Below are 21,416 nucleotides of genomic sequence, written 5' to 3' on the forward strand. Positions count from 1 at the left end.
ATGCTTTACAAGGATTTTTCTCAGGCAGTGTTTTTTAAAACAAAGGCTTTGAAGTTTGGTCTCTGTTGCATGGACTAAAACGTAAATTATGATCTGCAGCACTTTAAGTGCCTTGGAGGACTTGAGTGGGAAGGTGTTATGAGTTCCCTCCCTCTGGACATGATAGCTCTGTAAGGTATCTCCAGTGAGATACCTAAAATTCTAGGGGTTTGGGTTATTTTTTTTGTCTCTTTAGACAAAACCCATCCTTTTGCCATATATCAAATAGCAATGATTGTCTTCTAGTGTTCAGGGAGTTATAAGAATGTTTGAGGAATCTTTCCCCCTTGAAAAGTGTCTGTGCTATCACACTGTTAAGTCTCAACCTGGTAATCTTTTGCCTGGATGCCTAGGCTGGGAAAATCCATCTGTTTTAACTTTAGTTTGGCATTTATCCCAATGCATCTATTTAATGGTAAAAAAAGAGCTTGTTTAATCCCATCCTACAGTCAATTTTTAACAGTTACTCTGTACACCTAGTTTTTAGAGTTAATGGTAGAATTGAAGCTCACTATTAACTCGGCCAAGACACCTATTTTTGAAATAACAGAAGTCAGATGAAAATGCCACTTTGTACTTGCTTGGATTTGCTTAATTTGGGGTTTGTTGCTGAAGTTCATCAGTTTAAGACTCATTGTTCTAACTATCTTTCATTTCTGTTTATTTCTTCTTACCCTGAAAAGTTTAAGAGGCATTCTTTTCTTTTTTTCCAGCACTGTGTGGAGGAGAGGAGAGTTTCTTGTGTGCCAGTGGGATCTGCATCCCAGGGAAACTGCAGTGTAACGGCTACAATGACTGTGATGATTGGAGTGATGAGGTCCATTGCAGTAAGTTTCTTAAACCTTGCGGTTACTTCTTTTACTTGCCGTTGAAGCACTAAATCTGTTCAGGGAAACTTAAAATCTAAAGAAGGCTGTTGGTACAGAACAGGAACTTTGCGTAGTCTTTGCATATATTGACATTTGTACTGTCTCTGTTGCCGTTGGATGTGCTTACCTTTGCTCGCTCTAGCCGCAAGACATGTTTTACCTCCATCAGATTTTATGCCTGGAAGCAGATTCTAAGATTTCTGCAAGGAGACATGTGGAAACTAGAAGCATTTGGGGGCATTTTTTTTTTTTAAAGGATCAATAACATGCATCAGAAGAGCATTCCTGATAATAAACTGAACTCTATTGTATCTTTTTCCTAGTCCTTGGCATTGATTTTACAGAAGATGCTGAACTATCCATATGTTCTCTTGGCCTCAACCCTGGATGTTGTTTATTTAAATAAGTCACGGTATATTGTGAAGTAGAAAAGAAAAATTAATATACATCTGAATTTCTTATTTATTTCTCTGTGGTAGTGTATATATTTAGAGATCCTCATTTCTAAAGGAAAATGTAGGAAAACAATGAAAAGCAAAAAAAGAAGAAAGAAAAAAGGAAAATGTGGAAAAATGACTAAATAGGGATTACACTATGATATAATGCCATGAAACAGTGGTGTGTGTTCAGACTTTGGAAAATGTCAGACTGGGGGCTGAGTTCCAGGCTGTGCAGTTTAGACTCACCTCAAAAGATTTGTTCTTATTAGTGATTTAAGAGCCTGGGCAATCACAAAGCTGCTTTTAAAGAAGTTGCTGATAGATTTTGTCAGGGATACTCCAAGGAATAAATAATGGCTGCGATTTCCTCCTGGTCTCAAAATGAGTGAGGCCAGAGCTTGATTTTCCTTTAATAGTCTGCAATTTATTTAATGCAGGTTGCTAGAATTTCTGTTACATAGAAACTATTGCATGTTTTAGTTTATGAATTTTTCCTATCAGTGTTAACTTCAGTTTATAAAGTAAGCTAAAGGAAAGGAAAGGAAAGGAGATGGAAGTCAAATAAGATCTTGAATTACGTAGCAGAAATGGCAAAACCAAAGGAGAACTTACTTGCCTGAAAGCTCGTCTGATAAAAGATGCTGTGTTTCCTGCAGTCCTTGTCCCTCTCAGATTCTTAAGCCACCTCACAGAAGCACATAATGTAAGGGGTTGGAAAGGACAAGTCCAACACCCCTGCAAGAGCAGGACTGTCTTGTTTAGGGCAGGTCACACAGGAACACATCCAGATGAGTTTTAAAAGTCTTCAAGGTAGGAGACTCCACAACCTCCCTGGGGAGCCTGTTCCAGTGCTCTGTGACCCTTAGAGTAAAGAAGTTCTTCCTCATGTTGAGGTGGTCTCCAAGGTCCCTCTCCATGGGGCTGCTCTCTAGAAGATCACCTCCTAACCTGTACTGATGCATTTTATTACTCCTGCCCAGGCGCACGACTCTGCACTTATTCTTGTTGAAGCTCATTAGGTTCCTCCTGGCCCAGCTCTCCAGTCTGTCCAAATCTCACTGAATGGCTGCACAGCCTTCAGGTGTATCAGCCAAACCTCCCAGCTTTGTGTCATCAGCAAACTTGCTGAGAAGACACTCTGTACCATCATTGAGGTCATTAATGAAGATGTCGAACTGGACTGGACCCAGCACTGATCCCTGGGGGACTCCACTAGTTACAGGTCTCCAGCTGGACTTGGCGCCATTGAGCACCACTTGTTGTGCTCTATTGTGCAGCCAGTTCTCGACCCACCTCACTGCCTGTTCCTCTAGCTCATATTTCCTGAGCTTGCTCAGGTGGATGTTATGGGGGATTGTGTCAGATGCCTTGCTAATGTCAAGGTAGACTCCATCAGCTGGTCTCCCTGCATCTACCCATTCAGTCACCACATTGTAGAAAGTTATTAGATTAGTCAAGCATGATTTCCCCTTGGTAAATCGACTGGTCCTGATAACCTTCTTAGATAACCTTATAGAAGCATAGAGTTCTATGATAACCTCATAGAATCACAGAGTGGTTTGAGTTGAAAGGAACGTTTAAAAGTCGTCTAGACCAACCTGCCCTGTAGTGACCAGCAACATCTTCAACTAGGTCAGGTTGATAGGTAGATCCTAGTCTTCCTTTTATCACTGATGCACCTATAGAAGTTTTTCATGTTACCCTTGATGTCCACAGCCAGATTTAATTCTGTCAGGGCTTCTGAATGTTCCTAACGTATGCTTTACAATTTTAATTAAAATAGTCCTCTTTGGATTTGCATTTAAACATTTTGTATATGTCACCTAAGAATGACTACTATTACATTTCCTGATACAAGAATGAGGAAGGCAAAAATGCTGCTAAATAATTACAGTAAGGTTTTGAACTTTAGAAATTGCAATATAATCTCAAATTAATAATTGTTTCTGTCAGAAATTAATGTAATAAAACTTAATGGATGACCTCACTGAGAAGAAGGGCCATATGTATCCTGAATGAGGCTTTTTTCACTCACACTCAATCCCACTGATTTAATTCTCATCCCTAGTGTGCACACAAGTGGTTTGGCCAGAATCACTTTGTTTTTGACAGTGAAAAACACTGGCCTTTAAGTCCTTATAATATCTTGTTTTCTTTTTGGTTGGCAGTGATTATTTACTCTTCTGACAAGCATTTTACAGACTTAGGGATTGAGTATTTTTAAAAAAATATTCTGACCTTAATTTTTTTGCTTTTCTTGTGTCTCCAGGGTTGTTATTGATCTTTGGGATTGAATGAGTCCTTAGTATGTTTGCAGACAACACCAAGTTGGGTGGAATTGTTGATCTGCTTGAGGGTAGGAGGCTCTACAGAGGGATCTGGACAGGCTAAACCAGTGAGCTGAGGCCAACTGTATGAGGTTCAACAAGACCAAGGGCTGGGTCCTGCACTTGAGCGACAACAACACCGTGCATTGCTGCAGGCTTGGGGAACAGTGGCTGGAAAGCTGCCTGGCAGATAAGGACTTGGGATGTTCATTGACAGATGGATGAATATAGGCCAGCAGTGTGCTCAGATGGCCAAGAACTCCAGCAGCATCCTGGCCTGTATCAAAAATATTGTGGCCAGCAGGACTAGGGAAGTGATTGTGCCCCTGTACTCAGCATTGGTGAGACCACAGCTTGCGTGTTATGTTCAGTTTTGGGCCTCTCACTACAAGAAAGATACCGAGGTGCTTGAGCATATCCAAAGAAGGGCAAGAAAGCTGGTGAAGTGTCTAGAGCACAGGGCTTATGAGGAGAGGCTGAGGGAGCTGGGGGCGTTTAGCCTGGAGAAGAAACAGATAGAGGGGAAATCTTATCACCTTCCACAACTACCTGAAAGGAGGTTCTAGCGAGGTAGGGGTCAACCTCTTCTTCCAAGTAACAAGTGATAGGACAAGAGAAAATGGCCTCGAGTTGTGCCAGGGTTCAGGTTGGAAATTCAGAAAAATTTCTTCACAGGAAAGGTTGTCAAGCACTACAACAGGCTTCTCAAGGAGGAATTAGTTGAGCCACCATCCGTGGAGGTATCATGTAAATCAGATGCTTAGATACATGGTTTAGTGGTTTAAGTTAATAGTTGGACTGGATGATCTTAAGGGTCTTTTCCAACATAAGTGTGTCTGATTCTGTGATTCTTGTTTTCTTATCTTCAGGTCAGGTTGTTATTCATCTTCTTGCTCTCTGATCATTTAAATGACGTCCTGCTTAGAGTGCTCTGTAATAATTAACATACAACATTCTTTTAAATTCTTGTTCTTGTCTGGCTTATGATGTTTTCATTCACACACATATTTCCTTTCATATTTAATTCATACTAATCTTATTTTTTTCTATCCATCTACATTTCTTCCCCCTATTTTGTTGAAGATAGCTGTGGTAATAGCAGAGCAGCTTGCTTGTTTGTTGTTTCAATGCCAATTCCAATAAAATGGGGGGATGTATTGATTTGTGCTTGTAATGTTGTGATCAGCTCTGTCAATGACAGTATGAGGCGACAAGAGATTAAGTTCAATCACCTCATACCTTCGGTCTGAAAGGTACTGCTCAATCACGTTTGGTTCATAATTCTAGATAAAAAAATATGTAAATGTATCTAGAGACATTCTCCTGGGATGTCCAGGTTCTTGAAGCTTCCCCCATGTGCAGTCCCAAAATACAAGACTTCTTATTTTTGTTTTATATAAGACAAATGAATAAATAAATAAATATCTCATTGTATTTATATAAATAAATTGTTATGTTTAGAAAATAAATAACCAAACATATAAATAAAAACCAGCTTGGTTAACTGTCTCTACTTTTCAGTTATGAAGCTCCATACATGATGGAGGTAGTTGTTTGTCTCTGTGCAGGTGACTTTTTCTGAGCTAAATGTCTAAACTGAGAGAGAATCAGCTGAGAGAAACAGCGCTTCAGATGCATGATTTGTTTGATTTCAAGCAGATCATTTAAATGGGCTCTGTGCTTTAGAAATTAAATTATGTAGATGTCTAAAGTTACATGAGTGAATCCTACAGCTGTGCCTCCTTGCTTTTAATATTGAAATGATCTATATTGCATAATCTAGAAATCTCTGCTTTTAAACTTTTTCTTATTAATTGTTCTTCCTAGAATCTCCTTTCAGGATTCTGCACCTTCCTATTCCTGGCTCTTGACATGCAGTCTTCTCCCCTTTCATTGGCCTTAATAAGTACGCAGCAGTAATTAGGCTTTAGCAGAATCCGGCCCTTTTTTAAAAAAGCGTAGTTTAATTTACTTAGCAGTGTCACTTTTTTACACAGCTGCAGCTGAAAACTGATATTTAGGATTTCATCATGTTGGTTATACCATTTGCCCAGTTTTTGTGCAATGGAACGTACCAGTTGAGGAATCAGAATTCAGCTCAGCCAGCTATCACAGAGGAGTATGAACCGGAAAGAAGCTACACGTGCATAGATTATCAGTGCCAAAACCTTGAGCGATCAGAAGCACCCTGATGAGCAAGCGTTACATGTAACATACCAAATGCAACAGGCTCTCTTACTTCCCACTGGTTGCACTTATGCACACACCTCCCTAAAACACGTACACTCGCTTCCTCTTCCTCCTCCTGTGACTTTGTCAGTCCTACTTGTCTTTTGAAAAGTGTGAAGAAGATGAAGACCATTTAGTAATAAAACACAAAAGAAAAATGTTTACACACATTTGCCACCACATGCCACACTCCAGAATAGAGTATCTTGTTGAATCAAAGTCTTACTCCTAGAAATGGCAGAATTTGTACACTGAGGTGACACGTGTATTTTTAAACATACCTCTTTAAAATGTAGGATTCTTAAAATGATATCTGAGTGTTGGGCTGAGGTGATACACGGTCAGGACACATGATGCAGTAGTGAGGTGGTGAAAACAGGATACACAGGAGCAGACATCGAAGGGTCGAAGGGTTGCTGAATGCAGACTGACCAGGCACTGTTTGTGTTTAGTGGGGTATAGAGTAGGAATTTGTGTTTAATTTTATGAAAAATAGGCTTTTCTCATTATTAAAAAACTTAAGTTGAGCCTCTTACAAGTGGAAGCTGCAAAGTTCCCATCTTATTCTGATGGAAGTAAGTAGTTGCCTTATACTATATATTGTTGCCAATATTTTGAAGGAAACATATGTTGATTGTTAGATTTTCATCAAGTGACACTTATTTCCTTGCAAGGAATTTGGTATTCTTTCGGTTTGCCCTGTCTGTGTGGGCCTGAGAGCTGCCATACCCTAAAGGACACTGCTGCAGTTGCAGATGTATAAATGTAAACAGGAAAGGGAATATGGATGGAAATGAAACAATAAAGTTATACAGAGAAAACACCATAGAAAAAGAGAGCTTTATTTCATTTGCATGAGGAGCAATGGAAATGTAGAAACTGTCACTTCCAAACTGATTAATAAGGCTAAAGGTTGCCAGAGTACTTCATGCTGTTGCATGCATAAAAATGTTTAGGATTTTAATCTCAGCTGGCTATTGTTCTGCTTACATGAAACTAGAACTTAAATATTTTCATTTAGTTCCAGGTTTTTGTTATTTACTCTTTCATGGCTTTTGTTCTTTTAAAGCTAAATTGACTACAAAGCTCATGGGTCAGCTTTATTATTTCACTTCGTCCTAAAGCATTGTGCTACAAATTCTGTTTTGACTTTGTAGAGATGATGTGAAACTTGTAGAAAACATGAATACTTATGTAGAGAAAGGGGAAGAAGTGATTCATGTTGAAGTTCTAGAGTTGAGTTTGGTAAAACCTTGAAAAACTTAGAGCACTCACCTAGGAGGTGGAGCACTGGGCTGACATTGATCTGGAGGCGTAGATACCCCACTGCACCTTCTGGGAGTGTTGCACCTATCCGCGTGTAACATACTTGGAAGGACACTCTTCTTTCAGAGTGGGACCCCTGTGCAATCATGAACACAGGAGTCATACACCAAGAGAGGATAAGCAAGGGGTAGCGTGATTCTGTTGTGTGGTGGCTGAGCATCTCAGTGGGAGAGACTTATGTTCCAGTCCCTGCTCTTGGACTTCTTTCTGTATGTTGTTTGGGAAAGAGCTCATTTAATATGTCCACATAGCCTAGTAAGAAAGGGCACAAAGAAATTCTTTGGTTCCAGTGGCATAGCCTCAACAGGAAGGAGGGATTGTCCGTGCAGCTGTTCTGTATCCTGGCATTCTCCCTGGAAAAGCCAGATGTGAAGTAAAAGCCTAGAGGAAGGCAATGAAACGAGGTCACCCACTTCCCAGCTGTGTCTTTGTAATCAAGAGGTATTACTAATGAGACCAGAGACCAACAACCCTGATTTCTTTTCTCCCTCCCTTCCTAACTACAGTGTAGATTCCATGGTTTTATTGAGCCTGATATTATTCAATAAACTATTTGTCAAGGCCTTAATGAATTCTCAGACATGGAAAGGCTAAACCCACTTAGGGCTGACAGTGCTAAGAGTTCCTTGACGAGACAGCGTCAGGCCAAATTCAGAGCTCAAAACTTTGTAAAGCATGAGGCTCATTTGAAACCATTGTAAGATCAAAAGCAGCCTCAAAAGCAGGGTCTGTGGATCTTTATTTTCCTGGTACAAGCTTCAATACCACCTGGTAGCCACATCAGGTGCTTAAGACTGTCCTAGTAATCTAGCTGATAAAACCCACAGTCTTTCTTGAGAACTTATGTGCATGAATGAATTAAGCATTTTGGTCCATATCTCTAACCAGACCACTTTCTTCTCATGGTATTGATCAAAAAAGCAAGTGCTAGGAGCATAGTAAAAGTGTCTAAAAATAGCTTTTGATTTTTCTTGTTCTGCCGTATTAGATTCTAAGAAGCTGGTACACGCTATTGATGCTGACCTGTGAATTGTAGGGTATCTTTAGCTAATCTTGTTTTAGTCAAGACATTCCAGTGTTCATAGTTTATATGAATATTCCAATGTCATGTTAACATTTTACAAAAATTTGTTTTGTAGACTGCAGTGATGATGTATTTCGCTGCAACACAGGAAAGTGCCTAAATTATACCTTTGTTTGTGATGGATACGATGACTGTGGAGACCTTAGCGATGAACAAAACTGTGGTAAATGGAAGTTTTATGCTTTTCTAAAGTCTTTAAGAGAGAAGCAATGCCTAAGCCAGCAATCTTTTTCCTTAAACTACTAAAAGTTTAATATACCTTGCTGTTATTCTTTTGGGGCAAAGTAAAAATAGCTCACAAATTCTATATGCAATTTGAAAAAACTTAAAGGAGAGTCCTGGGTTAATCCAAATTTTGAAGCTAGTGGTATTTTGTTGGAATATTCTGATTTGTAATTTGTTTGAAATTAATTCAAGATGTTATGGTTGCTTTCTTGCTAACTTGGCTGAATTTAACTCAGATTAGAGCAAACCATAGGAGGCTACACAATGGAGATGCCAACTGTTTTATAACTGAACTCTTTTTTTCATAAGCTTTATGGTGATTTTGTATGTTTTGATGGTCAAATTCTGTTTCTTTCAAATTCTGTTTTCAATCATTTTTTTATGTTCTGCCTCCTTATATCTGTCTTTCTACCTACAGTTAACTTTCACAGGAAAACAAAATTTTGCCATAAAAAAAGAATAATCTTCATCTGTGAACCCTGGAAAACTTTGAAAGCTGTGTTTTTTCTAACTTGTGGTAGTACACCTGAGAAAAATTAAGTGCTCTAAAATAATTCTTTAAAAATTAAAATATTATTTATCACTTTTTTTTCTTTTCTAAGGAAAAGCACAGAGAACTTCAAAACTGAAAATCAAGGCACATTTTTTTCTAGAGATTTGTTTTATGTTTCTTCTCCAAATTAAACTTACTCTAACTAAGTTTTGTCAGTTTGAATTGTTTTGTGTTTTTTTCATAAACCATCTTTGATTAATGTTCTCTAAACATTAATCTGACTCCTACTATTCCAATATTGTGATAGTTTTTTTTCTATATAAATTTTAAGATCTAACTTTTTGCACAGGCTATAAATGGGTTTCACAGTGGAAACTGTGGCAGATTAAACTGTGTCTGTGCTCCCTATTTAGTTTGGTGTAAAGTCAGTTCTGCTCAAGAGAATGTTTTTCTTTCTTTGTGGAAGTATTTGGGCAGAAAGAATAAGATGAAAATTGGAGTAGTTTCTTTGTAGATCATTCTTATGAAAAATTCTGAGTGTATGCAAAAAACACAGTTTCTGATTAAGTACTGAATCTGGCAGTTGGAAAACACTGGGGTTTTTTACTTCTTAGTAAAAAGATAAATGTAGGGAGTGATTTTCTCAAGGGCATCTGCCTAACTGAGAATCATTCCATGACATGGGAAGCCAGATCTTTTAATCCACATAAATGTTAGAAGCTTGTTTATTTGCACATGGAAACAACAGTGCACATGAGAGAAGGAACGAGTGCATCACTATCTATATGGACAATAGAACTGAGAGCACATGTAACTACCATTTGAAAAAAAAAATCTACAGGTACAGAAAATCTCTTATAGTAATTTGCTAATGTAAAATGGCTTGTTAGTAAGAATGATTAGCTTATAGGCACAGAACAATTGATCAATAATATAAATTATATGAGTGATAACTTGTAATTATTTTTTTTCCTCAAATTTGCATTTTATTTAGATTGCAATCCAGTGACACATCATCAGTGTGGAGATGGGAGATGTATAACAGCTGATTGGGTGTGTGATGGTGACCATGACTGTACAGACAAATCAGATGAAATCAATTGCTGTAAGTTCCCTTACTCTCTAAATTACTTTTTTTCTTTCTTTAAAAATAAGAAACAAAATGTAAGTTAAGCAGTATCCTACTTATTACTTGAAAAGGAAAACTAAGTTTATTTGATTTCAGCAGTTCGCACTTGGCGCTGGTAGACAGCTGAAGCAAATGAAATATTTGTTGCCATTGTTGTGATGTACCAGCATTGTCTTGTGGTTTAGCTTCTTGTTAATTACAGAATTAGCTTGTTGCTCATTGTAATGTTCCTGTTAAAGAGTAATGAATGAATGAATATAACCTCTTAAACTGGAAGCATCCTGAGTTTGTGACAGCTTTGTGATGTGTCTGTGTGCAATTGCCACACTGTGTCAGAGTTTGGGCTTCACTCTGCTCCAGTGATGATGGTTCTTATCTGCAAAACAACCATACTAGAACATTGCTGAGGCTGAAAAATCAAGTCTTGGAGAAGTAGTATATGTTTCAAAGTAATTAAGGTTCTCATAAGACGTTTGCTTATGCTGCTTTGGTACTTGCCACCATTCAGTGCTTGACCTTGCAACAATTTTCCCTGAAATCTAAGAACCTAACCTGAACAAAGCAATGTAAGTAAGTGGGCAAACAAAATTTGACAGTTTTTATATGAGTACAAATGATGTGGTCTTTTTCTTGGAAAAGCTGAACCTACATCTCAGCCTGCTGCTAATACCTGACATTGCTAACACCTGACACATAGTTTCAGTCCCTATTGTTAAAGATCAGCATAGGTGTAGGCTATTGAAAACAATGAAAAATGTCTAGCGACCTTCAGTGTAGATCAGCGTTATCAGCTCCTCCTAAAATAATATCAAGATGTTGTTAAAAAATAATTAAGACATTTGTTAACTGAAGCTGATCAGAATATCTTCTTTTTTTCTCTCTCTAGCGTGTCATAGTCAGGGTCTGGTAGAATGCAGAAATGGGCAGTGCATTCCTAGTGCATTCCAGTGTGATGGAGATAATGACTGTAAAGATGGAAGTGATGAAGAAAACTGCAGTGAAAGTAAGGATATCCCTTATTTTACTCTTCTTACTGAACCTATCATTGACTGCTTTGTCCTGAAGCGCCTTTAGCTGAAGCTGACTGACAAAATTACTTTCTTTGCCTTTCATGTAATACTTCCTCAAGCTGTTTGATGTCTACTTTCACAGAGGAAGCTGTAAGATGAGTTTTATTAATCCTTAAAAATATAAAAAGTTAAAGAAATGAAGGTGATATTTAACATTGTATTTGTTTATTTGACATGATCAACTGTTACTTGAAATAAAATCATCTGCAACAACTAGAAGCTACTGTTACAGGAACTGGTGTCATTTGAGGAGGAATTTTGTCCTGAAAATCTTTTTCTCATCAGAACTTGGGAATCAGAGAAAGGATGTTTTCATAAATAAACTAACAATTAGTGACACTAAGAGAAGATATATGAGAATGTATGTTTTCACAGCTAATTAATAGCTCTCTTATGATGGATTGTATAAAAAAAAAAAAAAAAGAAACCATGCAGTTTATTGAGCTCTGTAACTTAATTTCCCAAAGACTTGTGTCTTCTGGCATATTTTGACACTCAGAAAGAAATGACATTTTGTGATGGTCTCAGTGTTTGAAGGTATTTTTCACATGTAATTAGCTTGTTTCTGGTAAGGAATATGTTCAGACTGCAGCCTTTCCTTCAATGCGAGGATTATTAATGTCTTTCTTTTATGAATCTTATTTTTAAGAAATTTAATTAAATTTATTTAGAAAACCCTAGTGCTGTCAGAAGTGTTGGTAATAGTACAACCCATTCAAAAGATATTACAACAGACTTGTTATCGTAAGATAAATACAGTGTGATTATATAAGCATCATTTCCGTAGGAAACCACTCTAGAAGAAATCCTTTCACAAGTGTGTCCTCCTAGTCCCTTCTGTTCGTATTAAGTTCTCTTGCTACACCACTGTAAACATCTCCATTGCAAAAGACAATTGATGGGCTGAAACACAGAAATTACCATTGTTCTTCTTCTCAATTAATGTTGAGATTACAAAAAAGTCTTGCATGAGATTTCTTCCAGTTCTGACTGGAGTAATCAAAAACCCAAGGACCAAGTTTTGTCCTTACTTTAACTGTGCAATCTCAGTAAATGTGAAGTTTTTTATTCTTCAACTTTCCTGATGTCCATCCTCAATCTTATTCTATGAATTCCATAATCATCTGTTTCTCTTGCTGATGATGAAACTATCATTTTTAATATAAAAGACATGAGGCAGGAGAATGGGATAAACTGAAAAATAAAAAACTATTTGGAATATTCTATAAGCAACCATTTCAGCCTTTAAAATTCACCCAGTTTAAGCCTCTTAAATGTGTTTATTATTAGTGAACAAGAATTTAACTTAAAATGTAGATGCATAATCTGGACTAGAAGTCAGTAATGCGTGTTGTTTTCACTGCTTTTTGCTTCTGTGGATGTTGAAGAAATAGTTAAAAATCCTTTTTTTTTTGGTAAGAAGAACAGATACAGATTTAAGAATACTAAATACAGAGGAGGAGGGGGGGATGATAATTGTATAGTCAATGATCTCCCTGTATACTAAAAGGTTTTTCCACTTAGCATTGAAGTGCAAAGCTTTTAAATACAAAAGTTTACCTTGTTCTTATTACTCATTATTCAATGTGTAAAAAACTCTGTCAAATATTTTGCGATGTTCTGTATAGCAAAATTCTTCCTTTATGCAACCATATCCTGTCCATCCTAATTTTGCGTGAGAATCTGTGGTTAGAATTTGGATTATTCGTCTGTAGTTTATGGCAAAGCCCATATAACAGCAAGGCAGATTCTCGTTTATAACTTTATTTCCTGTTTCTTATGCGTGTTGTTGATTTCAGCAACTACAGAAAATATAATAGGACATACACTTAATACAGAGACTTCTCTGCTCTACAGATCAAACAATTTGGATATGCCTAGAAGAGGCAGTGAAGCTAGGGCTGAAGTGATCTAGAATACTTATTTGTTTACAAACACAGTAAATATGTGAAATCAGCATAGAAATTTGAGGTCAAGATATAGCAACTTGCCATTTGCCTATATGAAGATACAGAGACCATGTGTAATAGTACAAGTGTACAAGTGTAGGAATTACAGATGATCATTACTTCATCTATATCTGAATGAGAAAAATTATCTCCTTTGCTACACACCTTAAGGAAGTTTAAGATATGGCATCTCTTAATGTTACTGCTGTCATTCATTTTGTGACAACAGAAATTCACAGATGGTGCCATCAACCTTCAAAAGACAGGGGAAGGTGTGTTTATAGAAATTCAGTGTTGACTGTGCTAGGATCAAAAGAATCTATGGTGTAGCACAGGGATTTTTAAAGAGTTGAGAAACTCTTCCACTGTGTGATAAGAAGGAGTTAGAGCAAACTTTAAAAGTGAATTTTAATGTATAGATTGTGACAGCTTTTGAAGTCAGAAGGTTTTCCCTACTTTTCAAGTTTCCTTATGTGATCAGATGGACCTGTAAAATAAGACAGTCTGTTGCTACAGCAAAACAAAGTACCTCCTTGCTTCAATATGTAACATGTATGGAGGGAAGTAAATCCACGTAGTTATGAATAGATATGACTACATCATCAGTTGTTTGTGACAAGGCTCTTGTCAAGCCCATTGAAACAAGATGTTTCTTTAGCATCTTCTGTATGCCCAATATCAGGATGCCATGACTGAATGATTAATGTTCAAGGACAGTAATGCAATGCAAACATTGAGCAATAGTTGCAATAAATAATTGTAAACAAGATGAGATGATCAAATCCAAACTGTTCAGTCTCTGTATACAGAGTAGTAAATTAAATGACTGATTTTTCAAAAATCATATGGAAAAGGGAATTTAATGATTTGGAGTGGAGCAATTGCCATTATGAGACAGAGAAGTTCAGAGATTTGTCAGAGAAACTAGCTACCCAGGTAATGTGCTCAAACTTTTTGATGAAATGCTGGTTTTAGTTATTCTAAATTCCATCTTTAGGACCACAGACTTTTGGGATTTCTTTTTGTTGTTGTTGTTTGCTTTTTAACCAGCCAAAGAAGGACAATGAATTTTCAGTTCTGACACCGTTTCTACATTTTTTTTTTTATTGTCCGTGAAAACAATCATAAAATGAGAAGCAGATCAATTGAATGGCACTGAAGACTAATTTCCAGAGGGTATTCTCTTGCAGCTAGGACTCATTGTTCCTGATGAAATCTTATTTACATGACTTTTCATACTCTGCCAGAGAATTACAGGAAATGGCTTTCAGAGATACATACCTCTAGTTCAGAAACTGGGATATATTAAACATAGGGGTAAAAAAAAGTGACATCTGGACAGTGCTGCACACTTTCCTTCCTTAGAATACTCCTTTACTGTGCTTGGAATGCTGTAAAGTACTTATTCAACTATGTAAAGGAAATATTTAATTGTAATGTAAACTCTGTGTTTTCTCATCTCTACATTTGAGTCATTTTTATTAGTCTGGTAAATAATTAGAATAGTAAATTTCTATTTTCCTCAGGTCAAACCCTCTGTCAGGAGGGAGACCAGAGATGTACTTCCTGTCCTGAACTCTGTGGAAATTCCCTCTGTGATATGAGAAACAGCCAGACAAACTGCAGTAAGTAGGGCACATGCTTCATGTTATTGCTGTTTCAGGATGTTTTTTAGTATAATGAGGATGCGGGGTAGGAAACAGTAAGTAATATTTTTATTTACTATCTAATGCACACGTGTAATGATTAAGTATTGAAAAGGACAAAGTAGAAACAAAAGTTTCTTCATAACTTGTTTATGGATGTACTAAGAGATACTAATAACATTTAGCATAGTGATAATTTCCTTTCTATGAATTTTTGAGACTTTATTAATGGATGTTTACAGTTGCACTTTTTCTTAACGTTTCATGTTAACATAAAGTAAACAGTATAGTGCAAGTGTAAAGCAGAAGCTAGTGCTTTATTTTTAAAACATAAGAAGACATGGTACTGTATTTAGAAGCCTGGAGAACTTTTAGCTCTTTTATGAAGGAATAGTTTTGCTTCAAAAAGGGTCTTCAACACTGCATATCTTCGCTTCTGTGTCCTATACTACACAACTCCATGCAAGCCTCCGGTGCCCACTCTACACTTGCTTCTGAGTAGCTCTCTTTCACGCTTGTGCAATGCAGCACTGTGAACAGACACTCAAAACAAGTATATTTGACCAGGTTTTGAAACTGGGGCAGAGCTGTATGCAGAATTATTCAGACTTACTTAAAACTTGGTGATGTGTTCACAAAGTCACATGAATTCAGGTCGCCTTGGCACATGGGCCAGCTTGCCTTCACTTACTTGTCAATGTGTAGACGTATCCTGTAATTGTTTTTGCTGAGCAGTTCTCTCTGTGAGGTGTGGTTTGGTACTTTCTGATAGCTTCTTTGGATATTGTTATTCCATTTAGGTTGGAATGGATATGGGAAGGTCAACTAGTCCAAACTCCACAGTCTCTCTAAAGGTGTGACTGTCACCCACAAGTGTTTGTTTGGTACAGGCACTATTCATGCTGGGGCTTGATATTTGGGCGTATATGCTTTACATATGCGCCTATCAGTGCTACTACTAACTTTTTGAAGAGGGACAATCATAAGTATCATGTTTAACATTAGAAGGAAGTTAGCTCACATCTTTGGTCAATGAGTCCAAACTCGTGCTCAAAGCAGTGCCAATTAAGTCATGTGGCCCATCCTTGTGCAGCTGAGTTTAAAGTGTCCCTGAGGACAGAGATTCCACAGTCTTTCTGGGAGACCTGGTCCAGTGGTAGGCTATTCTCGTGTTAAAAACCTTTCGTCCATATACGTAACTGGAATTCTCTGTGTAATAATTAAACTTCTGCCTCTGATCCTATCCCTTTGCACTTCTAAGAGTCTGCTTTATACCTTCCCATTAGGTAATTGTTAACAGAAATAAGAGGCTCCCTTAGCCTTACTTTTTGATTGCTGAACAAACCCTCTTTTTTCAGCTTTTGCCTGTAGATCATGTGTCCCCTAACCTGCTTTGTGGCCTGCCAATGACCTCATTCCACCATGTCGATGTCTTTCATGAACTAGGGAACCTAAAAACAGGAGACAATACTCCAAATATGCACCAGTGCTGAATTAAAGGGAATAACAGTCATCTTGTCAGAGATGGCAAGCAGATCAATCAGGCATATCCTTCCCATGATAAATCCATGCTGACTCTTCCTAGCCACTTTTGTTCTTCGTATATGGACACGTCTTCTGGATGGATCCTCCTTCTTGTCCTTGCTAAAGATGGTTGTGATGTTTGCTTTTTCCCAGTCATCAAGTGCCAGGGTTGCCATGACCTTTTGAAGATGATATAAAGCAGCCTTCTAATAATATTCCTCAGTGGGAACAGAGGCAGAAAAGTCACTGAGTACCTTTGGTCTTTTCCATGTCCCTGTCCGCTTGTTCTTCTGCCCCAGTGAGCAGCAGACCCATGTTTTTCTTATGTCCTTCTGCTGCCAATGTACTTACTTGACCCCTCCTTCTTGCCCTTTGCATTGCTTAGTTGTTTCAACTCTAAACGAGCTCTGGCTTTTCTAGCTCCATTCTTGTATGCTCAGGGAAATGTCTCTACATTTCACCCAAGTGCTCTATCCCCTCTTCTGTGTATTTCTTTTTTGTGTTTGAGCTCAGTCAGGAGGTCGATGTTCAGCTAAGGTGGCCTTATGCCACTCCAGCTTGACTTACTTTGCGTTGCAGTGGATTCTTCCTGTGATCTGAGGAGGCCCTCCTTTAAGACCTTTAAGTTTGCTGTCCTTCAGGCAGGTATCAGCATGATTAAAACTCTCACAAGTACCAGGGTCTGTAATCAGGAGGCATCTTCCAGCTCTCTGAAGAAGGGTTCATCTACGTCCTCTTTTTCCTAAGGTGGTCTGCAGCCTACTATGTACATCACCTGCGTGGGTCTGTCCTCTAATCCATATCCATAACCAAACTACTCAGGTGAGAAGGAGCCTTCTAAGGTCATTAGAAGAGTGGGTGTAGGATTTTTTAACTTGACTATTGTGAACAAAACTATCGTTCACCCCTAAGAAATGTTTTGAAAGGGTTGTGAAATGGGAGGGAAAGTATCCGTATAAAACAAAACCAGAAACAATCCACCTCATTTAAAAAAACTCTCTTAAATTTTTTAAAATAACTTCTTGTTGTTGAAATCTAAGATACTTTCATGGGATTATCTTAGTAATTTTATCCTTTGTATCTTGCAATTCATGGTCAGCTCTGATCTCCCATTAGTGGCCATACCCCTCCTTGTGAAGAAGAAGCAATATATCTTGGCATATATACACTAATCAAGGAGAAAAGAAACATGAGATATCACAACAGATCCAATTACTTTAGTTGTTCAGCACATCTGCAATTCCTGAAATCCCTTGGAACTGTAGCTACCTGTCATCTCCAAAGAAAACAGTTCTTCAAGTAATCTTTTCTTGTCTTTGAGATTTGAAGGTCATATTTTCCTGATGTTTTAAGGTCAGAACACATAAGTATTCATTGAGATACAATTACTGACCTGAAAAACTCCATTGTAGCTAGTCACAAATTTACATGTGTGATAAGATTTATTCTGTGTGGGCTGAAGGCTAATAAGAGTGAAGGATAGTATTAGATTGTTTAATCCCAGACTCTCAAGAGAAGCAGCAGCCTTAGCAGCCTGTGCCTCTAAGAAGTGTTGCTTCTCTGTTTCTCCATTTGAAGATATGGAGTTTTTATTTGACCATTACTGCCTTTGCCGCAAAACTGTGGTTCACCCAAGAATGGGGAGTTCCATATTGATACCTGCTGTTCCATAGCTGCTTTACTCATAGTGTTTCCAAAACTTAGCAGGCATTAACACTCAACCCTTTTTTGTGTGTAAAAATGCAGCAACTTTGTTTAATCAGGGAAAAAAAAGACAGTATTTTCTAATTTCCATTTTTAGATACTTATAACTTAAACTGCTCAGTAAAGAACACATAAAGTGTATCTTTTATGGAGTCATGGTTGATGGTCATATAGTCACCAGTCATGCCTAAGACAGGTCCTCTATTTGTCTGGCAGACAAGGCAACAGCAGCAGCCTTTACCCAACGAGTAGGAAAATACGTAAATTCCCACAGTAGTCTCTGGTTCTTATATACTCAGGGAATGGGTCTCCCTTAAACAAATTACCTTTTATAAGCAGCAACTACAATCCTGTAAAATGCAACAGTCTTTCAAGCAGTGTGACTGCAATTCCAGCTTTCTGACAGTAAGAGAGAGGTGACAATGTACTGTCTTTCTTGCACTCATCTTTGTGGATAAATCTGTATGAGACTTGTTTGGGTCCAAAACAATTTGTCCTGTGGTCCAAAATCTTCTCCTGATTGATGCAGATTTTTGTATCTATTCTATGTATGGACAGCAATTTTGGAAAATGTTTGAATGGCTAGGACTATGTTACAAAATAGCTAAAAATATTTTTGGCATGTGATTTTTGAGTTCTAAAGCAATGTTCCTGTTCCATGTCATGCGAAACCCAAGAGCTTTTTAGTGAAAATATTTTGTCATCATGTTATGAGCAATAGTCTGTAATTCCCAACAGGAGTAACACATAATCTGAATTAGACTTCTGGATCATCTCTGTTTCTCCCTTTCTGGTCCAGTGAGTATTTAATTGTTTATACACAATGGAAGAGTAAGAGAATTTGGGAGAGATTTTTCTTGCATAACATCTGGAAGTACTATTGTCATTTTTCATGTTATTTTTGCTGTTCCTATTTTGACCAGAGTTATTTAATCTTTGGTAAGAGATGAGAATCCCTGTGGAAAATTTCAGTTTTGACAAAGCAGTATTTTCTAGCTCAAATAACTATTTGGTTGGACAATTCCAAAATGTGGGCTACATTTCATAGTATTGAATGAGATGGATGTTCCCCATGTGTGATGATATCTGATCTGTTTAGGCTGGCATTATAATGCAGTTATAACATATTTAGGGTAATAGAACAAGTATCTGAAGGGAGAGTGTAAAGAAGTCAGACCCAGGCTATTTCAGTGCCCAGTGACAGGACCAGAGGCAGTGGGCACAAACTGAAACACAGGAGGTTCCCTCTGAACATCAGGAAACACTTTCTTTACTGTGAGAGTGACTGAACACACGGTGCCCAGAGAAGTTGTGGAGACTCCATCCCTGGAGATAGCCAAAAGCTATTGGCATGGTTCTGCACAACCTGCTCTACATGTCCCTGCTTAAGCAGAGGAGCTGAACCAAATGACTTCCAGACATGCCTTCCAACCTCAGCCATCCTATTATTCTGTGAAATATCCCATTCACTTCTGTACTATTTTTGGAACTAATTCCTATGTAGTAGATATAGTTGGTAGAGAGGTCAATAACAAATACATTAAAAACATAGGTGTAATTGGGGTTTTGGTTTCTGGCTTCTTTTTTTTTTTTTTAGGATAAAAGATACAATGAATTTTATCCCTTATTCCCCACTCATTAGGTTGTACTCACATGTACTATGAACAAGAGACTAGCAAGATCTCTTAAACAGTAGGACATCAAACATCAACGTTTGGGTTTCTTAGATTCAGTCAGATATTCCCTTGGAGTGTGTGTTATGTATGTTACTCTGCTTGTTGATTGTAGGGAATTGGGTATGAGAGTCAAAGTTGTTTTTTTTCAAACCTACAAGAACACTTGTTCATAATGTGACAGAAGTTTCCTAAACACAGTGTGAAAATGGTAATCATATTGAAAAGATGTAGAGATCTATCCTACAGAGGCATTTCAGTGGACTAGTTTTTCTTCTGGATTTTACCTGAACCTCTGTAAATATAAGTCGTAGCAAAAGAGGGAATGATATATGTACTTTTCTACCCTTTAGTCTTCAATAATGTGGTGTTATACAAACCCTTAAAACACTGCGTACACTTTTGTGTTCATCGAGTTGGAATACTGATGAACATGTAATGTTCCATACATTGAGAGGAGAGGCATACTGGGGAAAAGTCAAAAGGCTAAACCAAACTGATCTGAGCATCAGGAGCTGAAGTGCAGGAGGACAAGGGAGAGTTCACCATGAAGGAAAGGAAATGGCAGTAATGTGAGGAGGATTGTTGAAGTCTTTGAACCTCATATACCCCAATGCTGGGACTAAGTAGTTTGAGATAACAGAAATAGTTCAGTATTGGCAGTTTACAAGGATTTAGCAGAGAGGAAAAGCTGTATATAAAATGAGCTTCATGATTCTTAGATTAGGTGTAAATACTAGATGAAGTTATAACAGGGAAGGCTGGTCCAAGAAAGACTGGCCAGTTCTGCTGTTGATTCTGCATAACTGACTGTTGGGTCTTCTTTCAGCTTCCTCTCAAAGATCCAGCTATAGGATCACACAATTGCCACACTGTGCTGGCAGTGAGAGCAACTGGCTGGCAGAGGGTATTAAGCAGGTTAAGGCAGATTTGCTTCCAGAATAGGCAAGTGTATGCAGTCTTTGATAACAGATGACTTTTGAATAGTACACTTTTTCATGGAAAATTTCTCATATTTCAAAAGTAAATAAAATTAAATAATTTCACATCGATCTCAGTGCTAAATAAGAAGCTGAGTTTCAGTCTGAACTGAAGTGAAATTGAAAAATAAATATTTTGTTATTGCGCAGCTGCAATTGCTTATATAGCACAAGCCACACCCACAAGGCCCCTCGTGGGCAGTCTGAGCTTTCCGTTACATCGCGAGATCTTCCGCACGCCGATCCCTGCCTAGGGCGGGCTCTGCTCACCACAACATATTTTGACTATCAATATGGGAAGAAATATTAAAAATGTTCATTTAAAATCCAAACTAGTCAGTTCAATATGTGTTGTGATAAACCTCCTAAAAGCTGGATGATTTCTGTGTATAGATATAATCAGTGTAATCATAAGGACTTGTATCTGTTGCATTTCTTTTGTTCTTGCTTATCGTTCACTCTCTTACCAATTATGTCTTACCTGAATTAAATTAATGTAGACTGTATATTAGTGTTTGTGAAATACATAACCTAATGGTCTACATTCTTCCTTCAGATCTTGGGATGCAAAAAAATAAAGTAAAATATATATCCTGCCTTCTGTTTTCTGCAGAGAGGAACTGTGCAGTCTCTGTCATTAGAGATTTTTCAAGACTCAACTGCTTTTCCAGTGTGAGGTGTGTTATGGTAGCATAGTACATCAGCAAGA

At 37.7% G+C, this 21,416-nt stretch overlaps 1 protein-coding gene across 1 annotated transcript in view; it reads left to right on the top strand.

Moving 5' to 3' along the window:
• Nucleotides 1-752: 752 nt before the first annotated feature.
• The window catches only part of CORIN (corin, serine peptidase), a gene marked incomplete at both ends in the record, with an annotated part of 47,817 nt that continues 27,153 nt past the window's right edge, over nucleotides 753-21,416 (top strand). Inside the window, 5 exon segments of the mRNA XM_008946902.1 lie at nucleotides 753-866; nucleotides 8,370-8,477; nucleotides 10,027-10,137; nucleotides 11,048-11,164; nucleotides 14,707-14,805. Coding sequence (XP_008945150.1) covers nucleotides 753-866; nucleotides 8,370-8,477; nucleotides 10,027-10,137; nucleotides 11,048-11,164; nucleotides 14,707-14,805 — 549 coding nt within the window.

This window comes from Merops nubicus, unplaced genomic scaffold (assembly GCF_000691845.1).
Source record: "Merops nubicus isolate BGI_N331 unplaced genomic scaffold, ASM69184v1 scaffold14519, whole genome shotgun sequence".
Classification (NCBI taxonomy): domain Eukaryota; kingdom Metazoa; phylum Chordata; class Aves; order Coraciiformes; family Meropidae; genus Merops; species Merops nubicus.